The sequence below is a fragment of the Anomaloglossus baeobatrachus genome, chromosome 6 (assembly GCF_048569485.1).
Source record: "Anomaloglossus baeobatrachus isolate aAnoBae1 chromosome 6, aAnoBae1.hap1, whole genome shotgun sequence".
In the NCBI taxonomy this organism is placed as follows: Eukaryota; Metazoa; Chordata; class Amphibia; order Anura; family Aromobatidae; genus Anomaloglossus; species Anomaloglossus baeobatrachus.
This window is the reverse complement of record NC_134358.1, coordinates 434238675-434261990: the sequence shown is the minus strand read 5'-3', so window position 1 is coordinate 434261990 and position 23316 is coordinate 434238675. Positions and strand designations below refer to the sequence as shown.

Here is a 23316-nt window from a genome sequence, read left to right as displayed (position 1 = left end):
TATACATGCATGTGTGCTATGTGTGTATGCGTCGGTGTGTCTTGTGTGTCACCGTACACTGTACAGGACAGTGGCTGCGCCGCAACTTCCTGGTCACATGAAAATACGTGATCGGAGGTTGTCGCGCGGCAACTGTAGAGTACACAGTGCACGGGAGCGCGCCGGATGTGACAAAGTGGAGAAAAGGTAAGCGACAGTGCTGACGTGTGCCGGGAGCCGGGGTAAGCTAACCATCTTACACATCGGTAACTAAGGAAAGCGGTTTCTATAGTTACCCGATATGTACTATGGATACCAGCCTACGCCGGCTCTGGCACACGTGTGCTAGTGGCTTTTCTCCACTTTGTCTTGCGGTGTGGGCTTCGGGTGCTGCAGCAGTCACCTGGGTGTCGGGCGTCTCCGTGTGGGTTCGGGGAATGCGTGCGGGGGGACGGGGCCAGGGCGAGCATCCAATGCGTGAAGGGGCGGGGCCTGGCCAAGCGTCCAATGCGTGCAGGGTGCCGGGGCGAGCGGCCAATCCATGGGGGGGGGGGCCAGGGCGAGCCGAGCGGCCAATCCATGCTGGGGGGGCAGGGCCATGCCGAAGCCAGCGGCCAATCCGCTGGTTGTCACCGTAAGGACACAATTTTGGAGCAAGACAGACAGACTAAGGCAATTATATATATCGATTATCTATATGTTAAAAACAAAAAATAAATAAACGTTGCTAGGATTTATAGCATTAAGGCCTGTACACCTAAAATCTTTCCCGCACTGTTGAGCTCAGCATTACCTGCGGTGAGGAGGACAGAGGGGGGTTGGCGGCAACAGAGGAGTCGGAGCGAGGCTTTGTGGCTTCCTGGTCAGCAGGAGGCGCAGTCTTTGGTGCTGTCTGGGTTATAGTTGCTGGCTCCATTGCACCAAACATGCTTTTCCACTCCTCATTCACATTAGAGTCTTGTTTTACATGCTTCCGTGCTACAGTGTGTAAGGTTACAGGAAATTATTTTGATGCCAAAAAAAAAAAAAAAAAAAACCCAAAAACACACACACACACACACACACACACACACACACACACACACAATAAAAAAAGTAGAATTTAGAGGTGGTTCAAAACTAATTGGATTAAATCCTAAACATAACTAATGAAGTAGTCTAAAACACATTGTACACTTGTATTGTATTTGTGCAAACATAAAATGGAGGGTATATCACAATATAAAAAAAATATTTGTTGGATTTCAATTGTTATAGTGAATGTAAATTGCGCAATTAGGGAATGCACATTTTTAATAAATGCTCATTTCTGATAATTGTACAGTGTAGTGGGTTACAGGTCAGACTATGAACAAGCAAAGTGATGTATTGATTAAGGCCGGTTTCACACATCCAGCTTTTCGCTGGATTCGGTGCAAGCCAGTACAGTGTATACAGTACAATGGCAGCACGACAAGCACCGAGCACATGCTGTCATGTGACCCGGAAGTTGTGGCGCTGCCATTGTACTGTAAACACTGTACTGGTGTGCACCGAATCCAGCGAAAAGCTGGATGTGTGAAACCGGCCTTAATCTCTCAGCAACACATCATCACGTGTAAGCAGGAACTGTGCTGCCGAGAACAATGGCAGCCTATGCACCCTGATTAATAGACCAATCAGTGCTCACCATTAGCGTTGTCGGCCTGCCTAAACGATCAGTAAATATGTTGCCAAATAGCAGTTGTTAATGTTGTGCATCTGGTGGTTTAGATACACCTTTCTTTTGTAATGGCTGAATGTGTTCATTACATCTAGGGGATGTGTCACATACTTTACTGCTTGTTGCAAATTCAATAAAATCAGTATTTTAGCCAGCTGGAGATCAGCATTGGAGGACTAGTTGTCTCATGTCATGTAGTCCTCCTGCTATGTAACTCGCCCCCACCACTGATTGACAGCTGTCAGTGTACACTGTACAGGGGCAGAGAGCTGCTTATCAGTGGTGCGGGCAGTGTTCTACAGAGAGAAGCATTCAAAGAACTGGTAGATCCGCTGCCGAGAAAATCAGAACAGTCAAATCAAGCATGAAGACCAGTAAGTGACATCACTATTTAGGGTCTCATCATTCTGCTCTCAGAAAAAAAGAGAATTTTGTTTCCTTACCGTAAATTCTTTTTCTTATAGTTCCGACATGGGAGACCCAGACCATGGGTGTATAGCTTCTGCCTCCGGAGGACACACAAAGTACTACACTAAAAAGTGTAGCTCCTCCCTCCTAGCATATACACCCCCTGGATGACCAAATCTAGCCAGTTTAGTGCAAAAGCTGAAGAAGGACATCCACCCACAAGTAGAGACAGAGCAAAACCCGGAACAACCGGAACCTCTGACTACAACAACAGCCGGTGAAAACACACGGAACAAGAACTGCCAACAGGCAACAGGGAGGGTGCTGGGTCTCCCATGTCGGAACTATAAGAAAAAGAATTTACGGTAAGTAAACAAAGAAGGGAATTTTGTTTACTTACCGTAAATTCCTTTTCTTCTAGCTCCTATTGGGAGACCCAGACAATTGGGTGTATAGCTTCTGCCTCCGGAGGCCACACAAAGTATTACACTTTAAAAAGTGTAACCCCTCCCCTCTGCCTATACACCCTCCCGTGGATCACGGGCTCCTCAGTTTTGGTGCAAAAGCAGGAAGGAGAAAACTTATGAATTGGTATAGGGTAAATTCAATCCAAAGGATGTTCGGAGAACTGAACCATGAACCAAAAGAACAATTCAACATGAACAACATGTGTACACAAAAGAACAACCAACCCGAAGGGAACAGGGGCGGGTGCTGGGTCTCCCAATAGGAGCTAGAAGAAAAGGAATTTACGGTAAGTAAACAAAATTCCCTTCTTCTTTGTCGCTCCATTGGGAGACCCAGACAATTGGGACGTCCAAAAGCAGTCCCTGGGTGGGTAAAAGAATACCTCAATAACAAGAGCCGAAACGGCCCTCCTCTTACAGGTGGGCAACCGCCGCCTGAAGGACTCGCCTACCTAGACTGGCGTCTGCCGAAGCATAGGTATGCACTTGATAGTGTTTCGTGAAAGTGTGCAGACTAGACCACGTCGCTGCCTGACACACCTGCTGAGCCGTAGCCCGATGCTGCAATGCCCAGGACGCACCCACGGCTCTGGTAGAATGGGCTTTCAGCCCTGAAGGAAGCGGAAGCCCAGAAGAACGGTAGGCTTCGAGAATCGGTTCCTTGATCCACCGAGCCAAGGTTGACTTGGAAGCCTGCGAACCCTTACGCTGGCCAGCGACAAGGACAAAGAGCGCATCTGAACGACGCAGGGGCGCCGTGCGAGACACGTAGAGCCGGAGTGCTCTCACCAGCTCCAAAGAGTGCAAATCCTTTTCACATTGGTGAATTGGATTAGGGCAAAATGAAGGTAAGGAGATATCCTGATTGAGATGAAAAGTAGATACCACCTTAGGGAGAAATTCCGGAACCGGACGAAGAACCACCTTATCCTGGTGAAACACCAGGAAGGGGGTTTTGCATGATAGCGCTGCAAGCTCAGACACTCTCCGGAGTGATGTAATTGCCACTAGAAAGGCCACCTTTTGCGAAAGATGTGATAAAGAGACATCCCGCAGCCGCTCGAAAGGTGGTTTCTGAAGAGCCGTTAGCACCCTGTTAAGATCCCAGGGTTCCAGCGGACGCTTGTAAGGTGGGACTATGTGGCAAACTCCCTGCAGGAACGTGCGGACCTGCGGAAGCCTGGCTAGACGCTTTTGAAAAAATACGGAGAGCGCCGATACTTGGCCCTTGAGAGAGCCGAGTGACAAACCCTTGTCCATTCCGGATTGGAGGAATGAAAGAAAAGTGGGTAAGGCAAACGGCCATGGAGAGAAACCGTTATCAGAGCACCAGGATAAGAAGATTTGCCAAGACCTGTAATAGATCTTGGCGGACGTTGGCTTCCTGGCCTGTCTCATGGTGGCAATGACATCCTGAGAGAACCCTGAAGACGCTAGGAGCCAGGACTCAATGGCCACACAGTCAAGTTGAGGGCCACAGAATTCAGATGGAAAAATGGCCCTTGTGACAGCAAGTCTGGGCGGTCTGGAAGCGCCCACGGCTGACCCACCGTGAGATGCCACAGATCCGGGTACCACGACCGCCTCGGCCAGTCTGGAGCGACGAGAATGGCGCGACGGCAGTCGGACCTGATCTTGCGTAACACTCTGGGCAGCATCGCCAGAGGAGGAAACACATAAGGCAGTCAGAACTGCGACCAGTCCTGAACTAACGCGTCCGCCGCCAGAGCTCTGTGATCCTGAGACCGTGCCATGAATGCCAGGACTTTGTTGTTGTGCCGTGACGCCATGAGATCGACGTCCGGCGTTCCCCAGCGGCGACAGATCTCTCGAAACACTTCTGGGTGCAGAGACCATTCCCCCGCATCTATGCCCTGACTACTGAGAAAATCTGCTTCCCAGTTTTCTACGCCCAGGATGTGAACTGCGGAGATGGTGGATGCTGTGGCTTCCACCCACTGCAGAATCCGCCGGACTTCCTGGAAGGCTTGACGACTGCGAGTGCCGCCTTGGTGGTTGATGTATGCGACGGCAGTGGCGTTGTCCGACTGGATACGGATCTGCCTGCCCTCCAGCCACCGCTGAAAAGCCAATAGGGCTAGATACACTGCGCTTATTTCCAGAACATTTATCTGAAGGGAAGACTATCGGAGTCCAGGTTCCCTGAACCCTGTGGTGGAGAAAAACCGCTCCCCACCCTGACAGGCTCGCGTCCGTGGTGACCACAGCCCAGGTTGGGGGTAGGAAGGATTTTCCCTGCGATAGAGAATTGGGAAGGAGCCACCGCTGAAGTGACGTCTTGGTTGCAAGGGAAAGAGAGACGTTCCTGTCGAGGGAAGCCGACCTCCTGTCCCATTTGCGGAGAATGTCCCATTGGAGCTGCCGTAGATGGAATTGCGCGAACGGCACTGCCTCCATCGCTGCCACCATCTTCCCCAGGAAGTGCATGAGGCGCCTTAAGGGGTGTGACTGACTCCGAAGAAGTGATTGCACCCCTGCCTGCAGAGAAAGCCGTTTGTCTCGCGGTAGCTTGACTACCGCTGACTGTGTATGAAACTCCATCCCGAGGTAAGTCAGTGATTGGGTCGGTGTCAACTTGGATTTTGGGAAGTTGATGATCCACCCGAACTGCTGGAGAGTCGTCAGAGCGACTGTAAGGCTGTGTTGACACGCCACCCGAGAAGGGGCCCTGACTAGGAGATCGTCTAGGTAGGGAATCACCGAGTGGCCCTGAGAGTGTAGGACCGCCACGACGGATGCCATGACTTTGGTGAAAACCCGTGGGGCTGTCGCCAGGCCGAAAGGCAATGCCACGAACTGAAGGTGTTCGTCCCTGATGGCGAAACGCAACAAGCGTTGATGTTCGGGTGCGATCGGCATGTGGAGATAAGCATCTTTGATGTCGATCGATGCTAGGAAGTCTCCTTGTGACATCGAGGCGATGACCGAGCGGAGAGATTCCATCCGAAACCTTCTGGTTCTCACGTGTCTGTTGAGCAGAACGGGACGGAATGATCCGTCCTTTTTTGGCACCACGAACAAGTTGGAGTAAAAGCCGCGACCACGTTCCTGAAGGGGAACGGGGGTCACAACTCCTTCTGTCTTCAGAGCGTTCACCGCCTGAAAAAGTGCGTCGGCCTGAGCGGGGGGCGGAGAGGTTCTGAAGAAACGAGCCGCAGGACGGGAGCTGAACTCTATCCTGTAACCGTGAGACAGAATGTCTCTCACCCATCGGTCTTGAACATGTGGCCACCAGGCGTCGCCAAAGCGGGAGAGCCTGCCACCGACCGAGGATGCGGTTAGGGGATGCCGAGAGTCATGAGGAGGCCGCCTTGGAGGCAGTGCCTCCTGCGGCCTTTTGGGGGCGTGACTTGGACCGCCACGCATAGGAGTTCCTCTGGCCTTTCTCCTGCCTGCTGGACGAAGAGGATTGGGGCTTGGTGGAGGGACGAAAGGACCGAAACCTCGATTGTATTTTCCGTTGTTGAGGTCTCTTAGGTCTGGACTGGGGTAATGATGAGTCCTTTCCCTTGGATTCCTTAATAATCTCATCCAATCGTTCGCCAAACAAGCGTTCGCCAGCAAATGGCAAACCGGTTAAGAACCTCTTGGAGGCCGAGTCTGCCTTCCATTCGCGCAGCCACATGGCCCTGCGGACTGCCACAGAGTTAGCGGATGCCACAGCTGTACGGCTAGCCGAGTCTAGGACTGCGTTCATGGCGTAGGAAGAAAAAGCTGACGCTTGAGAAGTCAAACACGCAACTTGCGGAGCAGAATTACGTGTGACAGCATTAATCTCAGTCAGACAAGCCGAGATAGCTTGGAGTGCCCACACGGCTGCAAAGGCCGGGGCAAAAGACGCGCCCGTGGCCTCATAGATGGACTTCACCAGGAGCTCTATCTGCCTGTCAGTGGCATCCTTTAGCGATGAGCCATCTGCCACCGATACCACAGATCTAGCCGCCAATCTAGAGACTGGAGGATCCACCTTGGGACATTGAGCCCACCCCTTAACGACTTCAGCGCGGAAGGGGTAACGTGTGTCAGTAAGGCGCTTAGTAAAAGCGCTTGTCCGGAACCGCTCTGGGCTTCTGGACAGCGTCTCTGAAGTTAGAGTGATCAAAGAACGCACTACGTGTACGTTTGGGGAACCGAAACTGGTGTTTCTCCTGCTGAGACGCCGACTCCTCCACAGTAGGAGGCGGGGGAGAGAGATCCAACACCTGGTTGATGGACGAGAAAAGATCATTCACTAATGCGTCCCCCTCAGGTGTATCAAGGTTAAGGGCGACGTCAGGGTCAGAACCCTGAGCTGCGACGTCCGCCTCGTCCTCCAGAGAGTCCTCAAGCTGGGAACCCGAGCAGCGTGAAGAAGTCGGGGAAGATTCCCAGCGAGCCCGCTTAGCCTGTCTAGGACTGTGGTCCTGGCAGGAGTCCTCTGCGTGGGACCTAGGGCCCAACCTGGGAGCGCGCTGCGGCTCGGACCGAGAGGGGCCTGGAGGTGACGATCCAACGGGGGCCGGGGCCTGTGTAAGGACCGGTCTGGACTGCAAAGCTTCTAGCAGCTTGGCAGACCATTTGTCCATAGACTGAGCCATGGATTGTGAAAGTGACTCAGAGTTTCTCAGCAAAAGAGGAGAACTCTGTCCCTGGCGCCTGGACAGGGGGAGCAGGGGGGGTCTACATGAGCCGAGGGGTCCACTAGTGACCGAGGCTCCGGCTGAGCAAGTGAAACAGGGGTCGAGCATTGCTCACAGTGAGGGTAGGTGGAACCCGCAGGTAACATAGCCCCACAAGAGGTACAGGCCGCAAAAAACCCCTGTGCCTTAACAGCTTTGCTCCTTGTGGACGACATGCTGTTGTCCCCTAGGAGAATGATCACTGAGGGTATATGGGCAAAAACAGGGTATACAGCTCGACCGAACAGAAATATTATAAAAATATATATATATATATATATAACGTATCTATTCCGGCACCAGCACCGGGTGAGGCTTACCGACCGCTAACAAGCGTAGTGTGTGCCTCCAGATTCCCAGCTTTAGGTCCCCTGGAGCTGCAGAGCTGTTCCTGAGAATCCTCCACCGGCAGAATGCCCAAAAAATGGCTGCCGAAGATCTCAGGGGAGGAGTGGAGCCGTGGGCGGCGCCAGGAAAGTGCTGGAATCTGGGGTCTCCACAGTGATCATTGAGGGGGGAGGAAACATGCAGGATGCTCCAGCCCTCACATCCGACGTCAGGTCGGCAGTTCCGCCCTTACCCCTGACAGGCAGGCCCGGGGGCGGGATTTTTGCGACTAGGCCGCGATGAAGCCGGGGACTAAATTTGAGACCGCGCCCGACAAGCAGGCACGGTCGGCGCGGAAGTCCGCCGGTCTTCTCAATTCAGCAGCTGCCGCAGCGTCCGGGAAGGACGTGCGCTCCTGCACATTCCCCAATGGGGACACAGAGTACCTTAGAGTTGCAGGGCCCGGTCCCTGAGGTTGAATAGACTCCAGTCCGGCAGATTCCCACAGGGGCTGCGGAGGGAGCACGGTCCCAGCAACTGGATGACCGTTCAGGATCCCACTTCTCCCAGAGCCGCTAAGGGATGGTGAAGGAGACGGCATGAGGCTCCGGCCTTTGTACCCGCAATGGGTACCTCAACCTTAACAACACCGCCGACATAGTGGGGTGAGAAGGGAACATGCCGGGGGCCCCGTGGAGTCCCTCTTTTCTTCCATCCGACATAACTATGTATGAGAATGCATGAGTGGATGTGTGCCTCCTTCCACACAAAGCATAAAACTGAGGAGCCCGTGATTCACGGGAGGGTGTATAGGCAGAGGGGAGGGGTTACACTTTTTAAAGTGTAATACTTTGTGTGGCCTCCGGAGGCAGAAGCTATACACCCAATTGTCTGGGTCTCCCAATGGAGCGACAAAGAAATTCTCCTTTTCTTCATCGTTCCTTATGGGAGACCCAGACCATGGGACGTTCCAAAGCAGTCCATGGGTGGGAATAAACAGAAAACTGAGAAGTAGGCAAAACCTAACTTCACAAGTGGGCGACAGCCGCCTGAAGGATGCGTCTGCCCAAGCTCGCATCTGCCGAAGCATGAGCATGCACTTGGTAGTGCTTCGAAAAGGTATGCAGACTGAACCAAGTGGCAGCCTGACAGACCTGCTGAGCCGTAGCCTGGTGCCTGAAAGCCCAAGAGGCACCGACAGCTCTGGTCGAGTGTGCCTTGATCCCCGGCGGGGAAGGCACTTGAGAACACTGGTAGGCATTGGAAATGGCCAACCTAATCCAGCGAGCCAGGGTCGGCTTAGAAGCCGAGAGGCCCTTACGCTGACCAGTGGTCAGCACAAAGAGAGGTGCACCGCCTAAGAGCAGCGGTGCGAGACACATAGATCCGGAGCGCCCGCACCAGATCCAGAGTATGCAACGCTTTTTCAAAGCGATGAACAGGAGCCGGACAAAAAGGAAGGCAGGGAAATATCCTGGTTAAGGTGGAAAGGAGATACCACCTTCGGAATAAAGTTCGGAGACGGACGAAGAACCACCTTATCTTGGTGAAAAACCAAAAAAGGTGACTCAGAGGAGAGCGCAGCCAAATCAGAGACTCTCCTGAGGGAAGTTATGGCCACTAGAAAGACCACTTTCTGTGAAAGAAGAGACAAAGAAACCTGCCTAAGTGGCTCAAAAGGGGGTTTCTGCAAGGCCGTGAGGACCAGATTAAGGTCCCAGGGATCCAGAGGTCGCCGGTAAGGCGGAATGATGTGAGATGCGCCCTGCATGAAGGTGCGCACCTGCACCTGAGCCAGCCGGGCGATACGCCGCTGGAACAACACTGACAGGGCCGAGACATCTCCCTTGAGAGAATTGAGGGATAGTCCTAGCCGCAGACCAGACTGTAGGAAGGACAGAAGGGTCGGCAGGGCAAAAGGCCAAGGGGCGTGGCCGGAAGAACGACACCAGGACAGGAAAATTCTCCAAATCCTGTGGTAAATTTTTGCCGAGGAAGACTTCCGAGCCTGAGTCATAGTGGAGATGACTTCGGGAGGAATGCCGGAAGCCGTCAAGATCCAGGACTCAAGAGCCACGCCGTCAATCTGAGAGCCGCAGAATTCTGGCGGAAAAACGGACCTTGTGAGAGAAGGTCTGGACGGTCCGGGAGATGCCACGGCACCTCTACGGACAGATGGACCAGGTCTGGGTACCAAGCTCGCCTGGGCCAGTCCGGAGCAATGAGGATGACCCGACGGTCCTCCATTCTGATCTTGCGCAGGACTCTGGGCAAGAGAACTAGAGGGGGAAAACCGTAAGACAGACGGAACTGGGACCAATCCTGAACCAGCGCGTCCGCTGCAAAGGCCTGAGGATCGTGGGAGCGAGCCACGTAAACCGGGACCTTGTTGTTGTGCCGGGATGCCATTAGATCCACTTCCGGAGTTCCCCACTTACGGCAGATCGACCGGAACACTGCCGGATGCAGAGCCCACTCGCCGTTGTCCACGGTTTGACGGTTGAGATAATCTGCCTCCCAGTTTTCTACGCCTGGGATGTGGACTGCGGATATGGTGGACTTGGAGTCCTCCGTCCACTGAAGGATGCGTTGAACCTCCAACATTGCCAGGCGGCTGCGAGTCCCGCCCTGGTGATTGATGTAGGCAACTGCTGTCGCGTTGTCTGACTGGACTCGAATGTGCCTGCCCGCCAACAGATGGTGAAAGGCTACGAGAGCTAAGAGCACAGCTCTGATTTCCAGCACATTGATCGAGAGGGCTGATTCGGACGGAGTCCAAGTGCCCTGTGCTCGGTGGTGGAGAAATACTGCTCCCCAGCCGGTTAGACTGGCATCCGTGGTGAGGATCACCCAGGACGGGGCCAGAAAGGAGCGTCCCTGAGACAGAGAGAGGGACCGAAGCCACAACTGAAGAGAGCTCCTGGTCTGTGGCGACAGAGCCACCAACCTGTGCAAGGAAGAAGGCCGCTTGTCCCAACAGCGGAGAATGTCCAGCTGCAGAGGACGCAGATGGAACTGGGCAAAAGGGAACCGCTTCCATTGACGCCACCATCTGACCCAGCACCTGCATGAGGTGCCTGATGGAATGACGGCGTGGCCTCAACAGAGAGCGCACCGCCAGATGGAGGGACTGCTGTTTGACTAAGGGCAGCTTGACAAGTGCCAGCAGAGTCTCGAATTGCATCCCCAGGTACGTGAGTTATTAGGTCGGGGTCAAAGTGGACTTGGGCAGATTGACAAGCCACCCGAATTGGACAAGAGTGGCGAGAGTGAGCGAGACACTCCGCTGACAGTCTGCGCTGGATGAAGCCTTGACAAGGTCGTCCAGGTAAGGAGTCACTGCCAACCCCTGGAGGTGCAGAACCGCAACCACTGCTGCCATGACCTTGGTAAATACTCGAGGGGCCGTGGCTAACCCGAAGGGGAGAGCCACGAATTGGAAATGTTCCTCTCCGACTGCAAAACGTAGCCAACGCTGGTGTGAAACTGCAATTGGCACATGCAGATAGGCATCTCTGATGTCGATGGACGCCAGGAAATCTCCTTGGGTCATTGAGGCAATGACTGATCGCAGAGACTCCATGCCAAAGTGCCGCACCTGAACATGCTTGTTGAGAAGCTTGAGATCCAGGATGGGCCGGAAGGAACCATCCTTTTTGGGGACCAGGAAGAGATTTGAGTAAAAACCTCTGAACCATTCCCTGGCGGGAACCGGTACAATCACTCCGCTGGCCTGCAAGGATGCCACGGCCTGAGAGAAGGCGGCGGCCTTGGAGCAGGGGGGAGTTGTAGAAAAAATCTGTTTGGCGGGCTGGAAGAGAATTCTATCCTGTAGCCGTGGGAGATGATATCCCGCACCCACTGATCGGAGACGTGTTGAAACCACACGTCGCCAAAGTGGGAGAGCCTGCCACCGACCAAGGACGTTGTTGGCGCAGCCAGATAGTCAAGAGGAGGCTGCCTTGGTGGCAGCACCTCCTGCAGTCTTTTGTGGACGCGGCTTCTTGCGCCAGGAGGGCTTCTGGTCCTTGGCTGAGTTAGTGGACGAGGCCGAGGCCTTAGCGGACGACCAGTTGGAGGAACGAAAGGAACGAAACCTCGACTGGTTCCTGCCCTGGACAGGTTTCCTGGTTTTAGTCTGCGGCAAGGAAGTACTCTTCCCGCCAGTAGCCTCCTTAATAATTTCATCCAGTTGTTCACCGAACAGCCTGGACCCAGCAAAGGGGAGCCCAGCAAGGTTCTTCTTTGAGGAAGCATCTGCCCTCCACTGTCGAAGCCACAAGATCCTGCGGATAGCGAGGGAATTAGCGGAGGCCACCGCAGTGCGGTGAGAGGCCTCCAGCATGGCAGACATGGCGTAGGCTGAAAAGGCTGAAGCCTGGGAAGTTAAGGCAACCAATTCAGGCATAGAGTCCCTAGTGAGGGAATGCATCTCCTCTAGGGAAGCAGAGATGGCTTTGAGAGCCCACACTGCTGCAAAGGATGGGGAGAACGAGGCCCCTGCCGCCTCATAGACAGACATGGCCAGGAGGTCAACCTGGCGGTCAGTGGGATCCTTAAGTGAGGTGCCATCAGCCACAGATACAACTGTCCGGGCTGAGAGTCTAGACACCGGAGGGTCTACCTTTGGTGAGTGAGCCCACTCCTTGACCACCTCTGGTGGAAAAGGATAACGGTCGTCAGAACCACGCTTTGGAAAGCGTTTGTCAGGACAGGCTCTGGGCTTGGACACAGTGGCTTGAAAACTGGAGTGGTTAAAAAACACACTCCTTGTTCTCTTAGGCAAGGTAAACTGGTGCTTTTCTGCCAGAGAGGGTTGCTCCTCTGATGCTGGCGAATTGAGGTCCAGTACAGAATTAATGGACGCGATCAAGTCACTCACATCTGCGTCACCCTCGGTCAGATCAATGGGGCACATGGAGGTAGCGTCCGAGCCCCCAGTAAAGACATCCTCCTCGTCCTGCGGGACGAGGAAGGAGAGGGGTCCCTGCATCTCCTCTTAGGAGGACGGGGTCTGGGAGCAGATGAAGAATCCTCTGTGAGCTCTGCAGAGCGAGCCGAAGCAGCAGAGGCACCCTGAAAAGGGGGCTGATGCATGGTCAGCAGAGTCCGGGACAGCTGTCCCATGGAGTCGGCGAAGGACTGGGAGATAGATTTAGAAAACACTTCAACCCAAGCCGGGGGTTCAGCCACCGGGGCCGGAGCAGCCGGAGGGACCACTGGGGAGACTCCAGGCTGAGGCACCACCATGTTAGAGCAGGCATCACAATGAGGGTATGTGCTCGGTTCAGGCAGTACGAGCTTACATGCAGTGCATATCGAGTACAGCCTTGCAGCCTTGCTCCTAGTGTGAGACATGCTGCTGAGGTGGGGGCTCTGCAGTAAGAACACACTCCTTCAGAATGACCCCCAGAGAGTGTATAATAAAGTCCACAACCAGAGGTTGTGGCTTACCAGACCGATTTGTGTGCCCTCCGGATTCCACAGCTCGGACCCCCAGACAGATTGCAGAGATGCAGCAGCCGGCGCCGATCAGTGTGAGAACGCTGATAAAATGGCGCTGGAGTGAGGAGGGGGGGCGGGACATAGCCTAAGAGCGGGAACCGGAGGGCCAAGGGGATATACAGGGGAGGGAAACATCTCCTCAGAGAGGAGTGTCCTCCCCTGAGCTGAACGGCCGGTGGGCGGCGCCGCACTGTCCCTCTGCATGACAGACATGCAGGGGCAGTGAAAACGAAACTAGGCCGCAGCCGAAGCCGGGGCCTAAATTTTAGAACGCGGCCGGCGCTCAGGCACAGTCGGTGCGGTTCTCGGGTGAAAACCGGAGAACCGGCCGGAAATATCACAAATAGTACAAAACACACTCTCCCCAACATTAAAGTACAAGGGACCCCCCTGACAATAACGTCTCAATACTTAACTTATGAGACGCAGGGCCAGGTCCCTGAGGGATAAGTGCTCCGTCCGGCAGGGTCCTGAAAGGGCTGCGGATGGAGACCGGTCTCCTGCAAAGCAGTGAGAACCGTGTTGGCTCCCACTTCAAGCCAGAGCCCGAGGGATGGCGAAGGAGCGCGGCATGTAAGGCTCCAGCCTTGAAATCAACCTTAACAACACCGCCGACACAGTGGGGTGAAAAGGGACATGCCGAGAGTCCAGGCTTGGACCCGCTTTTCTTCAAACTCTTTAAAATGAAAATCAGATGAGAATGCATGAATGTGGATGTGTGCCTCCTGAACACAAAGCATTGAACTGGCTAGATTTGGTCATCCAGGGGGTTTATATGCTAGGAGGGAGGAGCTACACTTTTTAGTGTAGTACTTTGTGTGTCCTCCGGAGGCAGAAGCTATACACCCATGGTCTGGGTCTCCCATAAGGAACGATGAAGAAACATAGTAAAAACCTGGTGACAAACTCCCTGTGAAGGATATGCATCAACAAACTGTATACACAGCTTCAAGAGGAACCTCAAGACCCACCTCTTCTAACAAGCCTACAACCTACAATAGCCCTCAGTCCAGTAGACCACTGCGCAGCCAGCTCTGTCCTCACCTATTGTACCATCACCCATTGCATGTAGACTGAGCCCTCGCGGGCAGGGTCCTCTCTCCTCCTATACCAGTCTGTTTAGTACTGTTAATGATTGTTGTATGTATATCCTCTTTCACTTGTAAAGCGCCATGGAATAAATGGCGCTATAATAATAAATAATAACTAAAAGAAAAAAATTATTAAATAAAACCAGATAAATAAAAATGTGTTCACTAATCACGCTTTACTGCAGGACTTAAGAAGTTAATTCCATTGAGTGAACCCAATTATTTGGGTAGCTATCATGCCAGAGCTGATAACCTGCTGCTATACAGCAGCCATATGATATCAGACAGTGTGTGCAGAGGAGTGAGCGCTGGGCTGGGTCTACAATCTAGGTGGGCTGGGATTATCATTTTATGCTAGCTTTAGGGTATGTGCGCACGTTGCTTTTTACCTGCTTTTTACCTGCTTTTTTGCTGCTTTTTCTTCTGCGCTGTTTAATGCCAAAATGGATGTGTTCTTCTATTCAAGCAAAGTCTATGGGAATTTGGGTTTCTTGTTCACACTATGTTGTTCAAAATGCTGCCTTTTTGTGGCAGAACTTGTCAAAAACTCAGCTTTTCAAAGAAGCAACATGTCAATTGTTTTTGCCATTTGGGTTTTGCACTGCAAAGCTGAGTTTTTGACCAAAGTTCTGCCACAAAAAGGCAGCATTTTGAACAACATAGTGTGAACAAGAAACCCAAATTCCCATAGACTTTGCTTGAATAGAAGAACACATCCATTTTGGCATTAAACAGCGCAGAAGAAAAAGCAGCAAAAAACCAGGTAAAAAGCAACGTGCGCACATACCCTTAGAGGGCTGTTTTTCCTGCCTTTTTCTAATTTAATAGCATAAAGCACCACTTATGGGTTTTTTTTAAGGGTTTATTTTTTTTTTTGTCAATACAAAATTTATTGTGCATAACATGTGATATCTTCGTGACAACTACAAGGAAAATACAGCCGCCTTAGATAGCAGGAGCTTGAGCTACTACTAGGCATTTGGTTATCACGACAAGACAGTGGCATGCGCCATTACTGAATACTGAACTGTATACACCGCAATTTAGGAACGAAAAGAAAAAAAAATATGCACAAAATAACGAGTCATAAATGACACAAGAAGCAGTAATGGGATATGAAATGGTTGGAAGGCGGTCATTTAGCCACTAGGTCTTAGGACTTACTCCGCTTGTCTTCTGTGTCCAGCTTTGCCTTCACAAGATCAGATTGTCGTCCACATATACCTAAAGACTGCAGGTCGATGACTCCTTTTAATGAGCTCTCGTGAATGTGGCTCTGATCGGCTACATTTGCCTTGGCTTTGTTAGACTTTAACATAAAATCCTTAAGTGCCAAAAGCTTGTCTTCCTCATCTTCTGTCATTCCCTAATTGAATAAGACAACAAATTATTTATGTGACTATAAGGGTTGTATAAAGATTATAAGTGGGTCTGCCATAATCCAAGGCTTCACATGTACCATCAACTCCACCCATCATTTCCTTTAGTCTCACATACCATAACACAGGTTTTTTTGCTTCAGTCTTTAAAAGGGAGTCTTCTGAACAGTCATTCAGTGGTGACAAAGCACAGGTACTCAGTACACCCTTGTTGGGGGCCAATCATTCATATGCACCTTTCCACCTTTGATTGACAGCTCTGGCTTCATAAAGCCATGGAAGGAGAGAGAAACATGGAAAACAAGCAGGTGGGAAGATGCATTTAAAATGGATTAGCCCCACCATGATGCCCCTGAATGCCTATATTTTGTTTGAACAGTCATTCTGTGCTGACGAGGTCCCTTGGAAGAGACTGTAAGCACGATGTGACTGTTCAAACCTAGTACAAGCAACTCTGTGCACCCTTCACGCAGCCAAACATTTAAGCACACTTACCCAGCTACAGGTTTAAATCCATCTATGCCTTTCACTGTCTCTATATAGCCAGAGCGGTCAAAGATGATGGTGGGTGGAGATAGGAGGGAAAACAAGTAAGTAGGAAGGTGCACTTATATTTATGGCCATGCCAATGGTGCACCGAGCAGCTGTACTTTGTCAGCACAGAATGATGCTTCACACAAATTCCCTTTAAGGGCTGCTTCTCACTTGCGAGTTTCTCGCAGTAGAGCAATGCGAGAAAAAAACTCGCATTGGAATCGGACACGTTAGTGAATGATTCAGCTCTCATCTGCGATTTTTTTCTCAGTCCAAATCGGACTGGAAAAAAAAAAAAAAAAAAAACCACGCAGCATGCTGCTTTTTTTGCGAGTTTCTCGCACCATTTGTCCCAATGATTTCCTATGGAAGGGGATTAAAAAGTAGGATCACACACGTGCACCAGCGTTCACATTTGCGAGTCTGGCAGTAACTTCTCACATTAAATATTCAACAGATGAAAGTGACATCACATTCCCAAAGGTAAATTAAATGACACATGTGTAATAATTATATAAAAGCTAAGCTGTTGCATGAAACTAGCATCGCAAACCCGACACACACGCGAGCAAAAAGCATCGCACTTGCGTTGCACTCGCACCTAACGTGAACTAAAATCAGCCGAGTATTTTTCAGCCCAGTCGGACCGATTTTACTCGCATAGATGTGTTTCCAGCCTAACACGCGGTAGTGGTACAACTCCTGCCACACCACATCGGGAGAATAGACTAAAAGTGGCTCCGGAAAGTAAGAGCATATGCACAGTCAGTATGTGCAACAGAAATATCTGTAGCAAATACTTACATGTTAGCAGGAAACAGTGTAAAATACATACTTTATTCATTTTTAAACCTTTTCATTAGAGAGAGGAAGGAAAACAAAAAAAAAAAAAAAAAAAAAAGAAGAAGAAGAACCACACATGCTGCAGATTTGAAGATGCATCAAATCAGCAACATGTACAGGAGACTTCAGAAATATCATTCATTTGCGGATACTAAAATACTTAAGTTTGAGACAGAAATCCTGATAATCAGGGAGCAGCATGAGCCTACACGTCACTCTGAACATCTGTGACCCGAATCCTTCCATACCTGTGACAGCAATTTCTTCAAGAGCTGGGCAACAGCCGGATCCTCCGCAGGAGGGCACTCGAGAAGTGTACCATTCCTCTTTTTCTGGCGCATCTGTAAATGTCTGAAGAGGCTGGCAATGTCCTTTGATCGCAGGGCATAGTCAAATATTGACCGGTTTACAGGTTCCTTTAATACACTCAGAAGGACAATTTCCTTGTCTAGCTGCAAATGTAGAATAAAACATTAAATAAGGGCTGTAGGCCACACTTGTAACCCAGCCTAGTGATCGTATCAAAGAAAAATCAGCACATACCTGAATAACGGGTTGGGTAATAAATGGATGCAGATATGGCATTAACTTACAGTACACATCAGCAATGTTTAACTGCTGAGCAACTGTAGTAACGAACCCCACAGCTCCATAACGGATCCACAGGTTGGGATGGCACAGAAAGGGTGCTGAAGAAATAAATGAAAGAAAAAAAAAAAAAAAAAATCACAGCAGTTCAGATCAAGAACATGTGGCCCAGATTCATCAAGACTGGCATGGTTTACGTCATTCCTGATTATGGGGCATGTTGGAGCCAGACGCTCCAGCTTCATTAACAGGAACACTTTTCTCGATCACTCAAGGAGTCTGTAAAAGTGCTTTGCTCCTTCAAGTGCATCACCACAAATCTTACTCCAGTCATGGACTGGCGTAAGATTTCTGGAATAAAGACCACCACAACTTCTGAATTAGATGAGCTGCAGCTTCAGGTTCCACCCTAGTGTCATCCATCCATTTTAGCAAAGTCATTTACTGTTTGGTAATGGAGGCACTGTTCTCATTTGTTGATTAGTGGAGCCATTCAGTATGAAAATGGGTGAGTTTTTTTTATATTATTGTAAACATGTTTGATGCAGTGCACAATGGGTGTAGTGTGGGTAAAAACAATTGCAGATTAAGATAAGGGTATGTGCGAACACAACGTTCTGGCTTTACAAATAATCTGCAGCGTTTTGTCACTGCATGTGCGTTTTAAAACGCTGCGTTTTGGATACATTTAGAATGCAGATTGGATGTGTTCTAGATGCTTGCCCTCCCACAGACAGAGAAAAGCATCCAAAATAGACAAAAGTAGTGACATGTTGCTTTTTCAAACGCATCGATTTTGGCAAATATTTGGCATAAAAAAACACAGCGTTTTAAAGCGCAACATGTGCATGGAATTTGCTTAATTGTCATAGTCTTTGCTGGGGACACAGAACGCATGCATTAACACTGCAGTTTAAAACGCTGCGTAAACGCATGAAAAAAACGCAACGTGCGCACACAGCCTAAAAGTAAGGTTTTAAAGGGGAACTATGGGGAGAATGCACGCTCCTGGACATGCATAATCTACAGTAGAAAACAGACATCCATAGCGCATGTTTGTAGTCATAGCATCAGCTAGTCACTGACACTGGTTTTGGCTTTAGTGCTCCCCTTTCCTTGTGGGATGTCACAGCTCAGGGGACGAGGCCTGCGCCTGGCATCTAGTACAAGCCAGCACCCTGATATCATCTCCTTCCGTTAAGTCGGAGATCAGGGGGTTATAGACTGACCCTGCCAAGTCACAGGTCCAGCCAGTGCTCTCCCTACTGAGCCCCCCTCCCGATCCATGCCTGCAGTAATTATAGTGATCCTCCACATTCCTGGACAAGTCAGAAAGCAGGTGTGCAAATACAGGCTGCGATCAACAGATGGTCAAGCCTAGGCAGAGTATAACATGTACGGTCATGTGTCAGGCAGGGAGTAGGCACAGCAAAGACCAACACACCAGTACATAATACACTATCATGATCATCTCCCACCCCCATCCCCCTCAGCACTACCCTCTTCCCCTCCATAGTAAGGCTGCTTTCACACATCTGGTTTTTGCAGTGCGGCTCAATCCGACTAAAAAAACCTATGCAAACGGATGCGGCGAAAAAAACGAATCCGTTGCATAAGTTTTTCCATGCGGCCCGTCAGTTTGACGGATGCAGCTTGATACTGAGCATGCGCAGTGCAAAAAAAAACGAATCTGGCGGCCAGATGCGTTTTTTTGCCGCAGGACGCAGCATCCGGCATCCATAGGCTTGCATTGTAAATTGCGCCGCATCGCACCGGATCTGGCGCGATGCGTTTTTTTCGCCGCACAAAAAAAAAAAAAAAACAAAAAAAACAAAAAACGTGCCAGGCAACGTTCCATCCGGCCGCCGCATGGGCTAAATATGCCGCATCCGGCAAAAAATGGACGCAACGAAAGGCCATGCGGCACAATATGGCGCTAATGCAAGTCTATGCGGAAAAAAACACAACCGGTGGAAAAAAAAAAAAAAAAAAGTTGTGTTTTTTTCTGCAAAGCTCCGTATTGTGCCGCACTGCAAAAACCGGGTGTGTGAAAGCAGCCTAACGTGATAGCTTCCTTCTCACTGCATGGTTATCATATCTCCCCAGCTTGAGGAAAGGATCCAGACATCTGCTGCACCATCATTCAAACTTCGTTCCCATGGTTATGCCCTGTTCATGATACTGGGAACCAAAGCCCCCTTAACTCTTGGGCTTCTGGGCGGCTACACAGGTTGCAGCAATGGCATGTCCACCCCGGTCTAGAGTATGTAAATTGCATCATAGACAGATTTATTAAGGGATGTTATTAGGGGGCAGTCTTATTAGAAACCAGGGGCAAGCAAACCCCTTGATCGCTAACAATGTCCTAGCAGAGAGGGGGAGCACTGAGGAGCAAAACCATTATCTCACTAATTAGTAGATAGTGTGTTGAGTGGAAACAGAGCAATGAAGGCATGTCTAGGGGAATACTTTTAAAAAAATAAATAAATAAAGTTTTATGCTAGAAGAGGACACACGTCACATACCAATGTCGCAAGAGAATTCATAGATATGTGGTTTCTGAAGAAGTCCCAGCTGGCACATACAAGTGAGGGCATTAAGGGCCTTAAATATCACAAACTCTTCTACATCACTCAGTCCTTGCTGAAGAAGTGGTTTTAAGATAGAGGAACTTTGCCACCCCACATATGCAGCAACCCCTGAAAGAAAGAAGGACCAGCTCAGCAGCGAGATCACAATAAGACATTACATAAAAATAAAAAAAAAAAAAAAAAAAAAAAAAACAGAGTTCCTGTGCTGATATAATCATCTACAGTATGTGCCCCTGCTGTGTACTGTGTAATGGCTGTGTCTGACTGTACAGCACATGGTCTGATCATACCACCACACCTCGGCCGGGAGGAACGTAATAGAGTAAACAGGCATTACAGCACGGGATCAGCTTCCAGCTTCAGATTTTGCCAAAAAGTAGCGGATCGCTTCATATCACCAATCTAATATATAAATATGTATGTATGTATGTATGTATGTATGTATGTATGTATGTATGTATGTATGTATGTATGTATGTATGTATGTATGTATGTATGTATGTATGTATGTATGTATGTATGTATGTATCCGCTAAAGGAATCCGCACCGTCGCATTTACAATCACGAAATTTTGCACAGACCCTCCATGAGTCCCAGGGAACGTCAGACTATATTTGGGCGGCAAAATTTAACTCCGCGCTTTACAATTACTCTCCAAAAATCCTGCCGCCATTAAAAACTGAATGGAGGTGGGAGATACAGTTAATAGCAACTGTCAGTGGTTGCTATAGGAACAAAGTAAACTGTTAGTATAAAAAGCTTATGTGCGAGTGAAACAGAAAAAGACAGACAGCCCAGGCAAAGAGACAGCCCGACACAGAGATGGAGCAGACTGATACAAATACAGAGAGATAGAAACAGACAAGACAAGGAAAGAGACAGAGAGACAGACAGCGACACGCAGACAGAGACTGGGAGAGAGACAGTTACAATCCCGGGCAACGCCCGGGTAATACAGCTAGTCAATATTATATATACACACATATATATATATATATTATATATATATATATATATAGTGAAATTTCTTTTTTTAATGCAGTCCTACCTTGCATCCATTAGTCATAAAGAAGCAGTGGCTACCTACCGACAATACTGTCAAAGAAAGCTCCTCGGAGATGCCAGTCATTCTTGTCATTGAGGAAGGTAATCATATGGGACAGAAGAACATCATTGGCTTTTTGCCGACCAAAGAAGACACAGAGCCTTGTTATTCCATTTTCCATTAAAGTCTGTTTCACGATGTTCTCTGGGTCACTTAGCAATGTCACCACCTTTTGCTGAACCATCTCATGTAAAGCCTGCAATTCTACATAGATAAAGGGGGGGGGGGGGGAGAGAAAAGAGAAACAAACAAAGTCATCTCTACTAGATTCTACAGGTTCCCAAATAACTTAACTGCCCAATCCGTAGAGACCAATCAGCACATCAAAGTCAATGGGAAGCTCACAAGTGTCATCTGCACATAATGCATTAGCAGAAGAGTGAATAATAGGATTTTCATTGTATAATGAAGGCATACTACATGTAGGGACAGACAATTCTGAAATTCTTAAAGGAGTTATCCGACAAACTCAAAAATTTTTGTTAAGCTAATCTGTGCTGTATTGTCATATAAATCACACCTACATTGTTATTTTTTTGTTTTCTAACTTTTGTTCCTCTTGAATTATCCCTTTATTCTCTGCAGCTCCTTGTTTACATTCAGATCCAGCAAACTGACCACTTCTTGTGCAAAACCTCAGTCAGAGCTGTCACCACCCACCCCAGTGTCCAGCCTCGCCCCCTGCACACACATTCCCTGTCAGTATATTCTGCCCCAGCACCTGACCCATTATCACTACAGCATTGCAAATAACAGTCCCACATATGGCTCTGCACCGCACACGCACACATATGGCTCTGCACCGCACACGCACACATATGGCTCTGCACCGCACACGCACACATATGGCTCTGCACCGCACACGCACACATATGGCTCTGCACCGCACACGCACACATATGGCTCTGTACCGCACACATATGGCTCTGTACCGCACACATATGGCTCTGCACTGCACATGCACACATATGGCTATTTACCGCACACGCACACATATGGCTCTGCACCGCACACGCACACATATGGCTCTGCACACATATGGCTCTGCACACATATGGCTCTGCACACATATGGCTCTGCACCGCCCACCCCCCATCCCCATCGGGAACACATGTAAGGAGTACATACTCACCCGTCCTCGGGCCACGCCGCTCCTGCACGTTCGCGCGCTTTGTGCTCTGCTTCGCTGCTTCTCATCAGCACTTTCAAATGTACCGGCATCTGTGATGCCGGTACATTTGAATGTGTGATCCTGAGCAGGGGCCCGGTGCTGGAGCTGACACCACAGCAGCTGCCGCCAGGCCCCGCCCCCAGGTCACGGACCCCACAGCAGTGCAGGGGGAGGTTACTGGAGAGTAACAGATGCGGGGGAATGTGTGGGAGGGTGCAGGGAAGGGGGCGGGGACTCCTCGCTGTTTCACATTTGCATGTCAACATGGCCCTGCCCATGTAGACATGAAATGACCGGAAGCAGCAAAATCGCGGCAGGAGCGGTCACATGACCACTCTGAGCCGGGGGAGAGGGGCTGACAGCAGGGCAGGTAAGTGGTCTCTATCTACTTACCTGCCCCAATGTAGCCCAATAGGGAAATAAAAAAAAAAAAAAAAAAAAAAAGTCAAAGAAGCCGGATAACCCCTTTAAAGAATTTAAGTTGTCTCAACCGGACAGCATTGTCAGACTTGTTTGACGTGTCAGTGTCAGTCTCGTAATAGAGGGACAGTGGATCAGACGGCCCCTGTAAGGAACACCACAGGGAGTTATTATATAAAACACTCATTCACACAAATGGTTGACATATTAAGTGCTTTACATCAGGAGATGTGTTTTTTTTTTTTTTTTTTAAATCTATGCTACCAAGTGGCTTTCCTGTATACCATACATCCAGCAAGTCCCTCCTGTAGAGATGTATTACTCCCATTAGTCCCAGCGAGGCTTACCTGTGTCATAGTTCTCACTAGGATGTGACACCTCATCCAGCTCTTCACTGCCCGGATCGTTCTCCATGCTCAGGTTTTTCAGCTGCACCAGCTCCAGAAACCTCAGTGCTGTCTCAGCCAACATTGCTATGTTCTCTATTAGCAAATAAATAAATAAATATTTAAAAATCTAATAAACT

At 49.7% G+C, this 23316-nt stretch overlaps 1 protein-coding gene across 3 annotated transcripts in view; it reads right to left on the bottom strand.

Annotated features, from left to right (window-relative positions):
* PIK3R4 (phosphoinositide-3-kinase regulatory subunit 4) overlaps positions 1-23316 on the bottom strand; it is a 94817-nt gene that overhangs the window by 28946 nt on the left and 42555 nt on the right. For all 3 annotated transcript variants that reach the window (XM_075315209.1, XM_075315211.1, XM_075315210.1), the window contains exons 5-11: positions 23138-23272; positions 21182-21403; positions 20028-20201; positions 17458-17603; positions 17163-17366; positions 15323-15524; positions 773-957 (exon numbers count right to left, since the gene is read on the bottom strand). In XM_075315209.1, the coding sequence (XP_075171324.1) occupies positions 773-957; positions 15323-15524; positions 17163-17366; positions 17458-17603; positions 20028-20201; positions 21182-21403; positions 23138-23272 (1268 nt within the window). The remainder of the gene's footprint in view (positions 1-772; positions 958-15322; positions 15525-17162; positions 17367-17457; positions 17604-20027; positions 20202-21181; positions 21404-23137; positions 23273-23316) is intronic.